Source organism: Ascaphus truei, chromosome 11 (assembly GCF_040206685.1).
Source record: "Ascaphus truei isolate aAscTru1 chromosome 11, aAscTru1.hap1, whole genome shotgun sequence".
Taxonomy (NCBI): Eukaryota; Metazoa; Chordata; class Amphibia; order Anura; family Ascaphidae; genus Ascaphus; species Ascaphus truei.
The window spans coordinates 45,087,765-45,104,873 of NC_134493.1; the positions used below are offsets into that span (position 1 = coordinate 45,087,765).

The 17,109-nt window shown below is 41.8% G+C and overlaps 1 protein-coding gene across 6 annotated transcripts in view; it reads right to left on the bottom strand.

Annotated features, from left to right (window-relative positions):
* Nucleotides 1–7,694: 7,694 nt before the first annotated feature.
* The window catches only part of LOC142463362 (acyl-coenzyme A synthetase ACSM3, mitochondrial-like), a 43,788-nt gene continuing 34,373 nt past the window's right edge, over nucleotides 7,695–17,109 (bottom strand). For 5 of the 6 annotated variants that reach the window (XM_075566010.1, XM_075566009.1, XM_075566006.1 and 2 more), the window contains 9 exons: nucleotides 14,503–14,659; nucleotides 12,730–12,809; nucleotides 11,958–12,081; nucleotides 11,637–11,717; nucleotides 11,438–11,539; nucleotides 10,872–10,999; nucleotides 10,593–10,692; nucleotides 9,448–9,567; nucleotides 7,697–8,770 (listed from right to left, as the gene is read on the bottom strand). In XM_075566010.1, the coding sequence (XP_075422125.1) occupies nucleotides 8,684–8,770; nucleotides 9,448–9,567; nucleotides 10,593–10,692; nucleotides 10,872–10,999; nucleotides 11,438–11,539; nucleotides 11,637–11,717; nucleotides 11,958–12,081; nucleotides 12,730–12,809; nucleotides 14,503–14,659 (979 nt within the window). In that variant the 3' untranslated portion in view covers nucleotides 7,697–8,683. Of the gene's footprint in view, nucleotides 8,771–9,447; nucleotides 9,568–10,592; nucleotides 10,693–10,871; nucleotides 11,000–11,437; nucleotides 11,540–11,636; nucleotides 11,718–11,957; nucleotides 12,082–12,729; nucleotides 12,810–14,502; nucleotides 14,660–17,109 lie in introns of all 6 variants that reach the window. The other variant, XM_075566011.1, reaches the window with a different exon arrangement.

Below are 17,109 nucleotides of genomic sequence, written 5' to 3' on the forward strand. Positions count from 1 at the left end.
CGCTACAGAGAGCGGCGCTTCGCAATACAAACAAGTTTGTTTTGCAAGTGCGATGCCGGGGAGGAGGAGGAGCGCGGAAGCCAGCGTGCTCTACTAAGGACGCGGCCTAACATTGCCAACTCGGTCATAGCGCTTTCTTTCATCTTGGGGCCCTTGCACTTCTGACCTTATCTCGGTCAAAGAAACGTTCCGTTTCGCTGCCAGAGCTTTACACGAATGGTACAAAGTTTACTGTCCAGTAAAAGTGTTTTTAAAGAGAACTACAGTTATAAAAACAAATGACACTGTGAGATATAAATATACATGCTAGTAAGACCTGGACTGACTTTTATACTAAATGTAATTTACATAGCAGTGCAATATTACTATTATACCAATAGATTAGAAAGTACCCCAAAACAGCATTTGGCAGTGTAGATCTGCACTCTGACCTAATACAGATCATTATCATTGGCTGGCAGATGTAATGTGACCCGAATCGGAGCACTCTGATTGGCCGCATATTATTAGAGTAATAGTCCGGTTCTATGGGAATACAAGCATTATTGGCCAGCAAGGACTACTTAAGGAACATCAATTAGTGTCATTCTTACAACTCCTGACGAAGCATTATCGCGAAACGCGTAGAGTTGGTGATTCTGGGATCGTGACCTTGAGGGTGACGGCTGAAACGCATAGCTGACACGCGGAAGTAAGCAGCGGAAAGACACGAGCAAGACGGGGTCTGTGTGCGCAACAGCCCCCGCTGAGAAGGCTGCTACTGACGCGGTGTGACCAGCATTTCACCCCAACTGACGAGCGAACCCATCACTTTCTGTACATTGTCCGGTTGTGGAGGTCCACATGCGAGTGTGCATTTTAGAATTCCTTTTGTGCATCAATACATGTTGTACCCCCTACACTATCTTGTTCTTGACTCTGTTTATACTATGGGGTGGAATCTGCTGGAGTACTACTAGCAATCTACTAGAGGAGGGTATCACATCTATTGCATTTACGACACCATCCCCTAGTCTGGGGCTCAAGGCTTGTATCCCACTGCCACCTTGTGATTGTGTTTTTTAGAGAGTGTAACCCACCCCCCTATCTCTGTGCCTAGACAGGATTGCACTACTGTGTTTTCTCTTTCATGTACCTATCGATGGCGTGTGCTCCCTGAGTTTTCTGTCCGCATCATTCACCAGAACCAAGGAGAGAGGTTCATCTAAGGTTGAGACGTTGCCATCAAGTTATTCATTCTGTCATTCATTCATCCCTTCCTTGTATTGCTGTCACTCCCTTCTCACCTAAGCGCCGGGTTTTTGTTGCTTTCACACTGTGTTTTTCCTTTACACCGTGGGCTGCACTGGTGATTTTGGAGATTCTGACATGGATATCCCTATTGAAAGTGGGTCACAAAGCGTATTCACTAGACGTCTAATTAGGAGTAGGGACATTAACGTTTTATTGTCCAAAACTGAAACTCCTAAATTAGATAAGGAGGATATTCTAGAAAAAGAATTTGGAAAACTAGAGAAATTACTTCTAAAAGAAACTAGGAAGTGGTGGATCATGATTTTCTTAGAGAAATATTTATCTGTACAGTAGGTAGAGTACCAAGGGGTTTAAGAATATTGAAGAAACTATCCTTTAATTTTGAAAATGAGCAGTTTGATACAGCTTGGGACAAAACCCTTGTAAACTGCTCTTTTGATTTGATGCGGTTGATCACGGCTCATCGTAGAAAGAGTTTAGGCACCTTAGATGAAGAGATCAATAGTATTAGAAATATCATTGAACCTCTTGAGCATACTGCTGCTTTTAAAGATAGACAGTAAACTCCAGGAAGAATTAGATAAATTGGAAGTGGGGATTATTGAAGGAAAAAAGAAAAAAATTGATAGAGACGAACAGGATAATGAGGAGAGTATGGAAAGAAATTGGAATCAAGTGAAGAATGACACTGAGAGAGAGGGAAAGGTTAGAGATCACTCTAGGGGGATTGAGCAGATCCATATGAGTAAAGTTGAAAAACCTAGAGGGGAGAAAACTAACCAGACACACACGAAACCCATAGTGAAACAACAATATCAGAATTATCGCTACAAGAAAGATACATAGGGGCTTTCACCGAGACCATGCCAATACACATAGAGAATATAGGAGGAGGTCATATAGTAGGAAACCCTGGAGAAGGGAGAGATCCAGAGGGAATAGGAGGACAGACCCTAGCTATCGGGATACAGATAGATCTAGAGAGGATGAGCAACGTAGTAAAGGGAGACCATGGAGCAAATCCTCACGTTATATCCATAAGATTGAGAAGGAGAAAGCATCCAGTTTACATTTTTTTTAGAGAGAGATATCAGATAAACAACGCACACACATCGAAACGCGTTGGATTTTATATGTCTTGATGACTCCATAAAAGTTTAATATTTTTTGATACCTGAGGTCCTCTCCTTGCTCCCACCGGATCGTGCGCTCCTCAAACTACAGTATCTGCATCATTATTCCATATCACGACTTGTTTTAATTGGGCTGTTTGATAATATTTAATAATATTCAGGACCCCCAAGCCTCCTCTTGCTCTTGAGGCTAGCATTACTGATCTTGCCACTCTCTGTCTTTTATCTTTCCAGATTTATTTAAATATCCGGTTTTGAATATTTTTTTTTAGCTCAGGCAGGGGAATATTTCATCGGGAGCGTTTGAAAATAATACAGAAGTCTGGGGAGAACGTTCATTTTGGTGGAAATAATTCTCCCCCTCCAGGATATCTGGAGTTTATCCCAGGCTTGTAAATCTTTTTTAATTTTATCAAAAAAGGGGTGGAAAGTTACACTGGTATAGGAATTCGTAGGAGTTTGCAATCTTAACTCCTAGATACTTAATATATGTAGAGCTCCATTTATAATTAAAATTTGATTGCAGTAGCTTAATTTCTGGGGGTGGGAGATTTAGGTTTAGGGTTTAAGATTTATCAGTATTAATTTTATAGCCAGAGACTTTGCCGAATTGATCTAGTATAAGTTGGAGCTTTGGAAGGGATGTCAATGGCTTGGCTAAAGTTAATATAACCTCATCCACAAATAGGGAGATCTTGTAGTTTGATCCATTGATTGGGATTCCTTGTATGTTGACCTGTCTTTGTGACCGCTAGGGGCTCAATCGATAAGGCAAAGAGAAGCGGAGACAGGGGGCATCCCAGTCTGGTTCCATTTTTGATCATAATAGGGTCTCAGTCTCCTCCTGGAAGTTTGACATACACTGTGGGCGATTGGTATACACTGGCGACACACTTTATTCGAGCTTGGCTAGTCCCACGAATTCGGGTATACCCGGGTGTATTGAGGTTTGTGACTGTTTTCTGCCCGAGTGCATTGAGGTATTTTCCATGCAGGGATTTAAGCATTTTATTCCCGCTGGCTGCAATACTGCACAGTATATATATATATACTGCATTACAATTCATGAATTTATGCCATCTGGTAGACACGCGAAGCATTGCAGCCTATTAAATCCTTATCATTATCATTTAACAGATTAGCCGCCCGTCAGCCAGGCATGAACCCAGGCTGGGAAGGCAAACACAACGGGGCTTGTCAGAGGTGAGGAGCGGCGCATTCCAGGTATCTGCCAGGTACATACTGGGTATTTGCTCGAATAAAGTGTGTCGGTGCAGTAGGGCTCTAACACCCTCTAGAAACAGGCTCTCAAATCCATATTTTAACATAGTTTGATCCAAAAATGACCATTTTATTCTATCGAACGCTTTTTTGGTGTCCAGACTTAGTAGTACAGCTTTTGTACCGGTCAGGTGCACGTGGTCAATGATGTTTATGATCTTCCGGGTGTTGTCTGAGGGTTGTCTAACCGAGACAAAACCTACTTGATCGATATGTATTAACCTTGGTAGAATCTGGTTCAACCTGTTCGCCAGGATCTTACTACAGATTTTCAGATCTGAGTTAAGTAATTATATGGGTCTATAGTTTCCTCATTGTTGTGGGTCTCTACCCTCCTTATGAATGATGACCAAATTGGCCATTGACATTGAGGTTGGGATTGGCGCACCCACCAAAAAAGAATTGAATGTTTCAAGAACATACAGGGATTGAATCGCTTGGAATTTCTTATAATAGAGGTTTGTAAAAGCGTCCGGGGGCCTGGTGTTTTATTTATCTTTAGAGATTTGATCGTCTCAGATAATTCTTCTTGTGTAATTTTCCTATTTAATGTTTGAGAGTCTTCCTCAGATAACACGGCCACATTACATTGTTTTAGATATTGTGATATCGCCTCGGTGCCTGTAGGGGAACATTTTTAGCGAATCTAGGTTATATAATTTAGAGCAACATTGTGAAAATTCTTGAGCTATTTCTTTGTCATTCTAAGTAATTTGCCCTGTTCTAGTTGGAATTGAGGAGATTTGGGATTTAACTCTCAAACTCCTCTGAGTTTGTTTGCTAACAACCTGTCTGCCTTATTGCCCTTATCATAGTATCGTTGGTTTGTCCATGTTAGCACTCTCTCCACCTCGTCGAGTTGAAGCTGTTTAAGCTCTGTTCTTGTTTTATCTAAAAGATTTTGTAAAGTTTTTTTGAGGTGTTATTTTTGTGTTGTTTTAGCTTGACTAATTTGTCCAAAATGTCTTTAAATTGTTTGTGTTTGATTTTTGTCCTGTATGAGGTTATGGATATGAGATCTCCTCTGATTGATGCTTTGTGGGCTTCCCATAGCATAGCGGGGGGGGGGGGGGGGGGGGGAGGGAAGATACAGTGCCCTTGTTTATAGTAAAGTAATCCGATCATTTTTGTTTACTTGTACTCTCTATATCTGGGCATTTCGATAGGCAGTCATTCAGTTTCAATTTATATGGATTATTTTTGACAAAGGGAAGAGAGAGGACTAAATCCATGGGGGCATGGTCAGACCAGGTTATTGGGCCTATGATCAACTGAGAGGATGCCTGTAGAATATTTTTGGTACCCAGAAAATAAATCAAACCTTGAGTAGGTCTGATGTGGAGCTGAGAAAAAAAGGTATAGTCTCGTTGACTCTGATGCTGTGCTCTCCATATCGCCTCCTCACTTTAAGGCTTTACACTCCTCTGCTCCTTCTTACAGCTCAGCCCTAATTTCTCGCTATATACAACCGCGACTCTTGCTTTCTGCTCAAGGATGTCTTCTGTCTGCCCCTTTCTAGCTAAAGCCCTCTCCTGCCTAAAACCTCTCACTCACTGCCCCACACCTCTGGAATATCCTTCCCCTCAATACCCGACTGGCACCCTCTCTCCACCTTTAAGACCTATCTAAAAACACACCTCTGTAACGAAGCACATGGGTAGCTCCTATGACTGATACTATACATCTCGAATGCACCGACCTTGGCCCCTTGCAGACGCACTTACCAGAACACCCTCCTCCTTTCTCCCTAATTACCAATTGGATTGTAAGATCCTCGGGGCAGGGACCCCCCTCCTATTGTTACCGTCATGTCTGAAGCACTTATTCCCATTACGTGTTATATGATTGTCGTGTATTACTGCTGTGAAGCGCTATGTACATAAATGGTGCTATATAAATACATACTGTACATACTACATGGGCCAAGTAGTTTTTATTTACCATCAAAATCTGTGTTTTTAATGTATGTAAAGATTACCTTGATTGCCTGTACATCTGAACAAATTATTTCCTTTCTATTGTTGGTTTCGGACATGACTATACTGGGTGGAAATAAAGTACAAACAATGGGGATAAGCGGCAAGTAAAGGACCACACAAAAGAGAGACACCCTTCCCCGAAGAGCTTACAATCGGCAATGTGTTGCATCCCCCTCTGGCAGTGAAAGGGTTATCTGCATTGCCCACTACTAAAGCAGGGATGTTATTACAGGGTGAGGACTCCCACCACAGTGTATGGTGTTTCTGCCCATGTGTGTGAGAGGGATCCACTCCTCCTTCTGTATGTATAAGTGCTTCTTTGTTGGTCTGTCGAATAAGATATTCACAAAGGGCCATATTTGCTAAGCAGTGCTATTCCATAAGATATCATCTGGCACCTTTACAGAGAATATATGGCCCATTCCAGCACATTCTAATGGGTAGTATATGGGGCATTGGTTACAGGGAGACATTTTCTAGACCCTTTTTAAAATACCCACCATTGTAACTTAAAAAATAATGACTTTATTGTATATACTACATGTTCTTGATCTTGAGGCGATGTATAAACATGAAGTAGACCTGTGAGGTTTTGCTAGATCTGTATACTATTAAATCTATGCAGAACTCGTGAGTTGGTCAAACCTACAGCAAATCTATACTACTCCAGGACATACATACATACATACATACACTACAAGAGTTTAATTCACCCTGCAGTAATACCATTCATCACTTAATATGCACATGTGTGATGTGAAGTAATATTGTAACGTTGTTTTGTTAAAGGCTTGGATGACTCCCGCAATACTGCAAATCTCGCTTGGCGGATGATCTGTGATGGATCTGTGATAAAAATGACCAAATCCTTAGATAAGGTTAGTTGGTTCTTCCGGTCGCCCTTTTTTCTTGCATCACCAAGTCATGACATGTAAGCGAGACGTAAACAGTCTTTCAAGCCGCAGAAAACGTTACCATTTTAAACCTGAATTTGATTAAGCATGGTATACACTGGATCTTGGTTTTTGTCGACCTTGCTGAGCAAAGCTGCGATGATCCATTTTGAAAAGCTCTGGCATTTGTTTATGAAATGTAGGTGCCCCCAAAGATTACCTGTGCGCAACCTCGGAATGTGTTTCCAGTGCGGGATTGCAATTCTGGACAAAGTGATGGGGTTCAAGCTTCAACAAAGAACATGGCTATCATCGACAAGCTAACTCTGAAGGAAAACCCCACTTCTATATATACGGATATATCTAGCATACCGAATGCTCGGGAGTCTTATTCCACTCATGTAAGGGCTGGGACCCGCTGCGCCCGGCGGCGCGGGCGGCCGCATGAGCGTTCCCCACCAGCAGGGGAATCCTCCCGAGCCGGTCCCAGTCCCCCCTGGCTGCACAGCTCACTACACGCTGTGACGCGTCAGCCGGCAGGGGATTCAAGAGAATTGTAATCCCAAGCGGCGACGCGTCACGTGGTGTGGCTGTGAGCCAATGAGGAGGGGAGGCTTCGGGTAGTCTGCAGTGTAAGCAGATGCGGGGGGGGGGGGGGAACGAGGGGAACCCCTGGCAATGAGGAGGAGAGGAGGAGGAGGGGAGGCTGCGGGGAGCGGGACACATGTATTTACTACTGCCTGTCCTCATACTCATTTACATGCAGGGCCTGGGGGATGGGGCCCGGCTTCAGGGCAAACTGAGGGGGGAGGGGGGGGAGGGGGGGCGGTGGATGGGACGGGACTTTACAGCACCCGATTAAACTGGAGATATGTCAATGTTATATTCCACTCCAGCACACGGACACACGTCATGCCGCGCCCCCCCTCGTCATGGCCCCGCCCACCCGACCCGTTTGGTCACGCCTCCACGCTCCGAAAAAAGTTTCCTGCAGACCGCAGATCGCGGTGCAGTGAGTTGCACGCGCCGCCGGCAAGCAAGACAGCCGCGCGGACGCAGCTAAAACTTCTAATGAAATCAAAGTTCAAGAAATATTACCAACAAAGACTTTAAAATAGAAATAGAATAATGACATTTGACACAGTGTTATAGATAGTTACAAAATGAATGTGTATCGCATTTTATTCAAAAAAGTGTAAATATGATATTGTAAATTGTGGTCTTTTCTTATACGTGTTTATTTTAATGCATTTTTATTTTAAGGTTTATTACTTTTACGTAAATTCCAATGAACTTGTGAAATGTAATATATTTTACTGAGCAGCTATGAAATAAAAGGGTTAAACAATTTAGCTACATCTTCAGTAATTCTTATTGATGTCTGATATTTAAAATATTCCAACAATGTTAAAATACATGTATTTCTGAATAACTTATGCAGATTCTAGCAAGTGGTTTATCTAAACGTTTATATAATCACCATTTATAATTTACACGTAGTGCTGCACATAACATTTCATAATGGTAACAGGTTTTTTTTTTTTTTTTTAGATTTCAGGAATGTCATCTAGATTTGACTTGATGCTACATTAAACAATTACTGAACCTTCTAAAACAGGAGTGACCAACTCTAGTCCTCAAGGGCCACCAAAAGGTCAGGTTTTCAAGATATCCCAGCTTCAGCACAGGTAGCTCAATTAGTCCCTGCTTCAGCACAGGTGGCACAAGCAGAGACTTAGTCGAAGACTGAGCCACCTGTGCTGAAGCAGGGATATCCTGAAAAGCTAACCTGTCGGTGGCCTTTGAGGACTGGAGTTTGCCACCTCTGATCTAAAAAACAAACCTGAACTGAACTGTATAATCCTAACCTTTCCCCCACTCTCTGGCCTGTAATAATCCTAACCTTGCCCCCACTCTCTGGCCTGTAATAATCCTAACCTTGCCCCCACTCTCTGGCCTGTAATAATCCTAACCTTGCCCCCACTCTCTGGCCTGTAATAATCCTAACCTTGCCCCCACTCTCTGGCCTGTAATAATCCTAACCTTGCCCCCACTCTCTGGCCTGTAATAATCCTAACCTTGCCCCCACTCTCTGGCCTGTAATAATCCTAACCTTGCCCCCACTCTCTGGCCTGTAATAATCCTAACCTTGCCCCCACTCTCTGGTCCGTAACTCGTTTCTTCTTATTTTCCCACTGACGGTCTTTGGCAGCTGTTCAACAAATTCCACCTGGAAAAGGAAAATAGAGATCCTGTTGTCACTGTTCGATAATACATTGACCAAAATAAACTATTGGTTCACATAGGATTCAATAGTAAAAAAGCCAGGGAAAATGTGATATCCTGTTATGTTTACAAGTGGATGGGTGCAGGGCCATCTTAACAGCATTATAGGCCCTCGGGCACAGCAGTGCGCTGGGCCCTGCAAAATTTCTCTCTCGAATGCAGACATGCCAACTCTCCACTACAAGTCGTAATTTTTGTCCTTCTACCGAGATAGCGGGAGATTTGAATGTTGAGGCGGGTGATCGGAAAATTAGTGTTATATTCTGGTCTGTGCATAGATTAGCATGGGGGCCCCTATGCTCAAGGGGCCCCCGGGCAACTGCCCAGCGTGCCCATGCGTTAAGACGGCACTGGATGGGGGTATGTTTTACTTGCTAGGACCATTAACATGCCTAGTTTTGATCATTTACAAGTGAACAATATCAGAGACTTGATTACCAGAATATATTCCTAATATTTAGATTTTCTTTTTAATGTCAACAAGAAATGAATTGAAATGAAAGTAAACGTGCAGTTGAGGTGTTGGGTACTGCATTTGGCTGAGAAATAATAGCAAAATAGTTTGTAATTTTTGTTACGTGAGTCGATGGAAACAATGTAAGTGGCACTGTATATACTTACCTTTCTTGGGTATTTGTAGGGGGCCGTGACCTTTTTCACATGCTCCTGCAGCTCAGTGATCAGTTTTTCTGGGTCATGCGCATTATAAGCAGGAGAGCGAACAATAAAGGCTTTCACAACCTGCAAATGAAAGAATAATAATAACTTTATTTCATGTAGCGCTTTTCTCCCAATGGGACACAGTGCTTCACAGTTACAGTGTAGTACACAGTATGCAGCACACAGACATTTTACAGACACAGTCTCTGCCCCGTGGAGTTTACAATCTGTGTTTGTGGTGCTTGAGGCACAGGGAGATAAAGTTACTTGCCCAAGGTCACAAGGCGCTGACACCGGGAATTAAACCAGGCTCCCCTGCTTCAAACTTGTTTTCGGTGTCTGTGTCTTTACTGATTGAGCCGCTCCTTCATATAAAAACCATACGTCTTATAAATAAAGTATCTTCTGCCCCATATATTAAGGGGTTTCCTATTGAATGCTAAAAGTTAAATCTGCTTTTATGGAAAGGAAAATAAGACTCTTTCATTTGTATTTTGATTAAAAGCCCCATAGGCGACCATCATACCATGATACTTGAAGAGTGTGGTCTGTGGTATCAGACTTTTTAATACAGAGGTGCTCAACTCCGGTCCAAGCCCCCTCCCTCCCCCCCCCCCCCCCACACCAACAGGTCAGGTTTTCATGATATCCAAGCTTCAGCAAAGGTGGCTCGATTGAAGCTGGGTTAACAAAACACGATTGAAGCTGGGACTGATTGAGCCACCTGTGCAGAGGCTGGGTTATCCTGGAAACCTGACCTGTTTGGGGGGGGGGGCTTGAGGGGCTTGAGGACTGAAGTCGAGTACCCCTGCTTTAATACACTATCTGTGTGGTCCAGTTTAAATCCTAAAAAGCCTTTCATTCTGCAGAGGTAGAAACATTTCAGAATTAAGTATAAGTGGATGGTAGTAATTTGTAACCTTGTTCATGTAATCGCACAGTTTACACAATGTAGACACAACAAAGTGTATTTAATAAGTTTAACACACATAATACAGGAAAAAGATGCATAACATTGTGTAGCTGCTGTATCACGAAGGTGAGGCTAATATTGGATGATCCTGTTGCTTACAAAAATCTGAAGCTACGTCGTGATCGTTTATTACCTCTCCTCTGATAGGGTCTGGACTGCTCACAACAGCAGATTCTGTGACAGCTGGGTGTTCCATCAGAGCGCTTTCTATTTCAAATGGGCCAATCCGATATCTAACAAAAGGAAGCGTGAACAGATCTTATTAGTGTAGGCATCAAGCATTCGTCTACAGGAATACAGAAAGTAAATACATTTACTAACACCCTCTGTTTTGCAGGAAAAGTGGTTTATTAAACAGCCTAAAACAATGAATAATGCCTATTTTGGAGCCAAATTATTGAATCTTACTTACCCAGAGGATAAAATAACATCATCAGCTCTTCCAACAAACCAGAAATAACCATCTTCATCTGTAATGCCTTTATCTCCCGTTAGATAGAAGTCTCCACGCTGGGTTGAGGCTGTTTTCTTTGGATCATCCTATTGAAAATCGACATCATCCAGTGGATATTTGGGGTCTAGGTTGTGATATGTTTTTGTTTGACACCAAGTTTATACAGACACGTAGATTAATTAAAAAATTTGTTGATCAATAATTGAGGCCATAGCCGGGATTAGTATCTCTTCATCAAGGAAAACGTTCAAATTAAAACGATGAAGAAATACTGTAATCTGCCAAATGGATGGCCTTTGAAGATCTGATTTTCACATTTTAAATGTGCCCTTAAAAATCGAAGCAATATTGACAATTGTATCAAAATCAAATGATTAACAAGTTGAATATAAATCAATACATAGTTCTTCAAGGGGATGGCGCAAACCACTTTGAGAACATATCCTTGTTCACAACCAGGAGTTGGAGAACTGTGGGACTCAAAACTGGTATGTGGTGTAATGTACGCGGGAAGCCTTCCTTACTGTGTATTGAGAGAAAAGACAAAACGGTTTCCGAGGGGATATGCGGACGGCTATCTCTCCTTCTCTTCCAGGGGGTAGTATGTTGCCATTTTCATCGACTATCTGAAACACAATGTGCGTAACGCGTTGATAAAGACCTGAGTGAAAAGAATACAACATGTTCTGCGTAGTTGGTATGAGTTGATGATATGTTAAATACCTGAACATCATAAGCTGGAGAGGCCTTCCCCATGGACCCTGGCTTAATTTTCATTCCCTTGAATGTTCCACAGATAAGCACCTGGAAAGTAACATTTTAGTCACTTCATTGGTAAAGGTCTAATGTTTGCAACCTATTGGTACCCCAGGTGTAAATAAGCCATTAGCAGCATGGGATAAATCAGGTCTGGAAAACAAATAAATAAAATAATGATTATATATATATATTCTAAATAGGTGTCTCCATAAAAGGCCACACCACACCTGATTACCCACCCGTAGGAAACCTGTGTCTTTCTAACTTGATTACAGGATGACATACTGTTTCTGTTTGTCCGTAGCCTTCATAGATGTCGAGTCCAGTTTGTGTTTTCCATTGTTCCAATACATGTGGGTTGATAGGCTCCCCACCACCAACACAATGCTTCAGACTCTTAAACTTGTAGCTTAATTGACATGCAAATGAATACAGAAATAAGTTACATAGTAGAGGAGGTTAAAAAAAATGATACATGCCCATAGCGTTCAACCTATGTTTAATTTAGACTACAGATACTTATCCTATATTTGTGTTTACAGTCTATTGATCCCGAGGAAGGCAAACAAAGAACCCCAGTGACACATTATCCAATGGTGTCTCATAAGGGGAAAATAAATAATCGGATTTCTCCCTGGATCAACATCCTATGTTTACTTATTCAGTATATCCCCGTGTAGCTTTTCTTTCTAAAAAGATGTCCAACCTTTTCATAAAGATTCACACATAATCTTAAGCATTGTGTTCAAACTGAGTGGTGTTTAGCATTTCTATTTGTTCTTGAAATAGAATAGGTTTTAGACCAGGGGCGGCCAACTCCAGTCCTCAAGAGATATCAACAGGTCAGGATTTCAGTATATCTCTGCTCCAGCACAAGTGGCTCAGTCTCTGCCACCTGTGCTGGAGCAGAAATATACTGAAAACCTGACCTGTTGGTAGCTTTTGAGGACTGGAGTTTGCTACCCCTAATTTAGACCATTATCAGTGTGTATTCATGCACAGAATTGTCTGACAATAATACAAAGTAGCAGACTATCATTCAGAACTGTATGCTTACCTGGCAAGGTTCTGCAGCACAAGCATACGGTATGCTGTTGGAGCCGAACAAAACGTTGTGATAGGAAATGTGGACAGCGTCTGTATTAGAGGAAGCAAAAAGTATATGAAAGCAATAAATAAAGCCCTACCTAAACATCAAACCAAAAAATCCAAAAACGAAAAAATGGAGCACAGCAGCAAAAAATTGAGGGCTACAATACTGTAACTAAATTAAAAACAATTTAATTGAAGAGTGACAACATTGGCACAAGGTATGGTAAGTAACTCGAACGCGTTTCACGCATGTTTCAGCACTTCGTCCGACGCGCGAAACGCGTTCGAGTTACTTACCATGCCTTGTGCCAATGTTGTCACTCTTCAATTAAATTGGTTTTAATTTAGTTATAGTATTGTAATATTCAATTTTTTGCTGCTGTGCTCCGTTTTTACTTGTCGTTTTTGGATTTTCTGCATTCATCTCAAAAGCGTGAGGCACGCCCTTGGAATCGACGGCATCTATTTGCGAGTACTTTGATCTCCTCACCATATTACGGTTCAGATACAGTGGGGAGGAAGATTTCTGGATTGTGAATTAAAGCTGCAGTTCAGGCAATATCCTGCATGTGTGTTTTTTTTTAATAAATCGGTTCTGTAGTAAGAAAAAATACTTTTAGCATTTTCTGTTTTCAAAAAAACAACTTTGAAAGACCAATTTTCTTGTATTCTATTTTTAAAAGCATGCTTGTTGCTATAGCAACCATTTACATTCCCCATATTTAAAGATGTCGCCAAACTTTGCCGATCAATAGACGGAGAACGAATTGACCAGCAGCTATGCAGTTCTTTAGGTAATTGGAGATTGCCCACATGAAACTATTGAAGTAAAAAAAAAAAGTAAAAAAAAAAAACGGGAGCCTGAACTGCAGCTGTAACAGCTCCAGGAAGAGAACCAGATAGTGTTGTTTTTCAACAGTACTAATCTGTATTATCAACCATTGGACATTATACTCATACCTACACCCTTATTTCTGAGTTTGATCACCTCATTAATCACCAGACTCCATGATGCCTTAGGCTGTGCCTATAGTGCCGACGGTGACGTCGACCTCGCCACGATGGGTGGCGAACGTTATGTTTCGTTATGTTTCGCTGGGCAGCGGTGTCGCGGGATTCCGACATTTGTTCATGTGATGCGACAGCCCTTGAAAAATCAAAGTTTCCAGTTTTCGCGACGGCGCTTTGTCGCACGCACAATAAGTTCACGCGGCGGCAATGTATTTGTTTTCAGGCGATGTCGCGTCGCCGTCACTATAAGCGCGGCCTTAAAATATTCCTTCCTTCAAGCACGTTGATTCTTTCTATTTTGTCTATGGACTGTTACTTTGAATTCAGGATCTGGAAGTACTGATTTATGAAACTTTTTGTTTCTTTTTTGTTTAGTTATATAAATATCAACACAGCTACAATATTCTATTTTACAGGAGAGACTTTTGTGTGTTTTAAATCTAAAACAACAACAATTATAAAGAACTTCCATGTTTGTCCAAGAGAATGTTTTCAAGTGTAACTGGTTCATAATACATCGAACCATCTTATATTGACTGGTTCTTTATATATTTGCTTTGATAGTCAAAATACCAACATGTAGATTCTTAAGTCAGTGGAAGTGAATTAGCCAAGAGGTTATTGAGATCAGTTAACAAGTTACGACATCACTCTGTGCTTGTAAAGCGCCTCATCCACAGACATCGCTGCCCCACACATATAACGCTATTCTCCGAGGTTATCTTACTTCGAGGATTACAGTTGGATCAAAGCGAGTCATGCTGTGGGCAAAAACACAGGCGCCCTGAATCCACGGTGCAAAAACACTACTCCATGCAGACTTTGCCCAGCCTGTGTCTGACATATTCCAAAATATGTCCGAGGGCGTCAAATCCAGCCAATATCTGTGTGTGTCGGGAGAAAAAGTTTAAGGCAAAGTATTTTGGAAAATGTATATTTTTAAGGTCATATTTCTTTTAAGAAACTCCTAATCTTCCTTGATAAAACAATGCAGAAATTCGGCTTCAAAGATACATATTTAGAGGGAGTCCGAGCACTATATTGCAGCCCCTCTGCGGTGGTTAAACTCCTGGGAGGAGCCGCAAAGAAATTTGAAATAAAAAAATGGAACGAGACAGGGGTGCCCGTTGTCTCCTCTCCTCTTCGGTCTAACAATCGAACCTCTAGCGTCTAAAATACGAGACAATATAAACATACAGGGCGTACTAATTAGTGAAAAAAACTACAAAGTCTCATTATTTGCCGATGATATTATCCTAACATTAACGCAACCTCAGACTTCCCTTCCCAATCTTCATAAAGAGTTAGCGGAATTTGGCAAAATATCAGGTTACAAAATTAATAGTGACAAATCAGAAGCCCTGAACCTAAACCTGTCAGAACCAGAGATGCAATTACTGAAACTAAATTTCAATTATAGATGGAGCCCTTCATACATCAAATACTTGGGAGTACATGTATCAAGGAACTACCATTCCCTCTATCAAAATAACTACCCAACCCTCTTTAGGAAAATTAAAAAAGATCTGGATAAATGAGAAGGATACCAGATCCCATGGATCGGGAGAATGATTTCAGTTAAAATGAATATACGCCCCAGATTATTATATTTTTTGCCGACGCTCCCAGTCCATATCCCTGGTTCTAAACTAAAAAATATTAAAAACAACATTTTTCATTTTATTTGGCAGGGTAAGAAACCCAGAGTAGCAAGATCAGTTCTTTTGTCGCCCAGAGCGAGAGGAGGCTTGGGAGTCCCAGATGTCTCAAAATATTACCAAGCAGCCCAATTAAGACAGGCGGTCATATGGAACTCGGACCCAGACCAGCTATGTTGGCTAGCAATTGAATCTCAATACTCCAGAATGCCTTCTCTGCCAGCTTATCTTTGGTGTGGTGATAGAGGGACAGACATGGTGCCTAAATTTTAACTGGGGGCGATGAGACACACATGGGAAATATGGCTAAAAGCTAAAACTAAATTCCAGCTCTCCTCCACCAGCTCACAGCTCACTCCAATATTTAACAACCCTAAATTCCCCCCAGGGTGCGAAACTAAACAATTCGATCTATTCAAATCATTGGGGATCAGAGCGGTCGCCGACCAGTTGAGCGATGGAAAGTTCCTGAGTTTCCAAGATTTACGCACCAAATTCAACGCACCTGAGCTAGATACATTCAAATTTCTCCAAATTCGCCACTTTTTACAAAAAAATGTCCTCAACGTTGAAATTTCCCCCTCACAAAATTTGAGAAGCCAAGAAGGGGCACATCAAAAAGGTCTAATAACACAAATATACGCCGTAATGGAGAAGCCAGCGAACCCCACCGCACACGATTATATGCTCAAATGGGCAGCGGAATTGAACATGGTTATAGACAGTGCGGACTGGGAAGAAATATGGGACTCGGCCCCAGGAACTTCCATATGTACCACAGTGAAGGAAAATATATATAAAATAATTTAATCACTGGTATCTTACCCCAGTGAGACTGAAACAAATATACCCTCTGGCCTCAGATTTATGCTGGAGAGGCTGTGGACAGAGAGGGGACATGGCCCATATCTGGTGGCTATGTTCAGAGATTCAGAAATTATGGCTCATAATACAAGATTTAATAAAAGAGGTCACAGACCTCACAATTCCCATTGATCCACTGACCTTCCTATTGGACAGACCAATAGAAGAAATTGATCGCCCAAATGGAAATTAATCTGCTTTATTCTCACAGCAGCGAGATGCTCAGTTGCGTCCCTATGCAAGAAGGTAACGTTCCCCACAAAACAAATGGTGAAGAAAAGACTCAATGAGGTCCTGACAATGGAAAAACTCACGGCCTTCCTTAAGCGTTCGACGGAAAGTTTCTATCAAATTTGGGAGCCCTGGTTAATCCACTAACCCAAACCAATATATTCTTCACTAAGCAACGTGAACGCAGAAGAGCCTTGGAATATGTATGGGAGAGTCCTGCCGGTCGAGGGGAGGGAGGGACAACTCCCTTCCCCTCCCCCCTCTATTCCTCCGCACTCTTTTTTTTCCCTCTCCAGGCCTCCGGCCCATGATGTGGTCCTGGGGTCATCCCCTCAGGGGCTCTACCCCGACTCTTCTACTATTTGAACAAGGAAAATACTATTGTATTAGGCCAGATATGTAATGTAATTTATGAAAACCTAAATATGCCTAATAAAAACGTTTGAAAAAAAAAAAAAAAAAAAAAAAAAAAAAGAAACTCCTAGTCTGAATTGGCTCTAGATCAGGGGTGGGCAACTCACAGTCCTCAAGGGCCACCCCAAAGGTCAGGTTTTCAGGATATCCATGCTTCAGCACAGGTG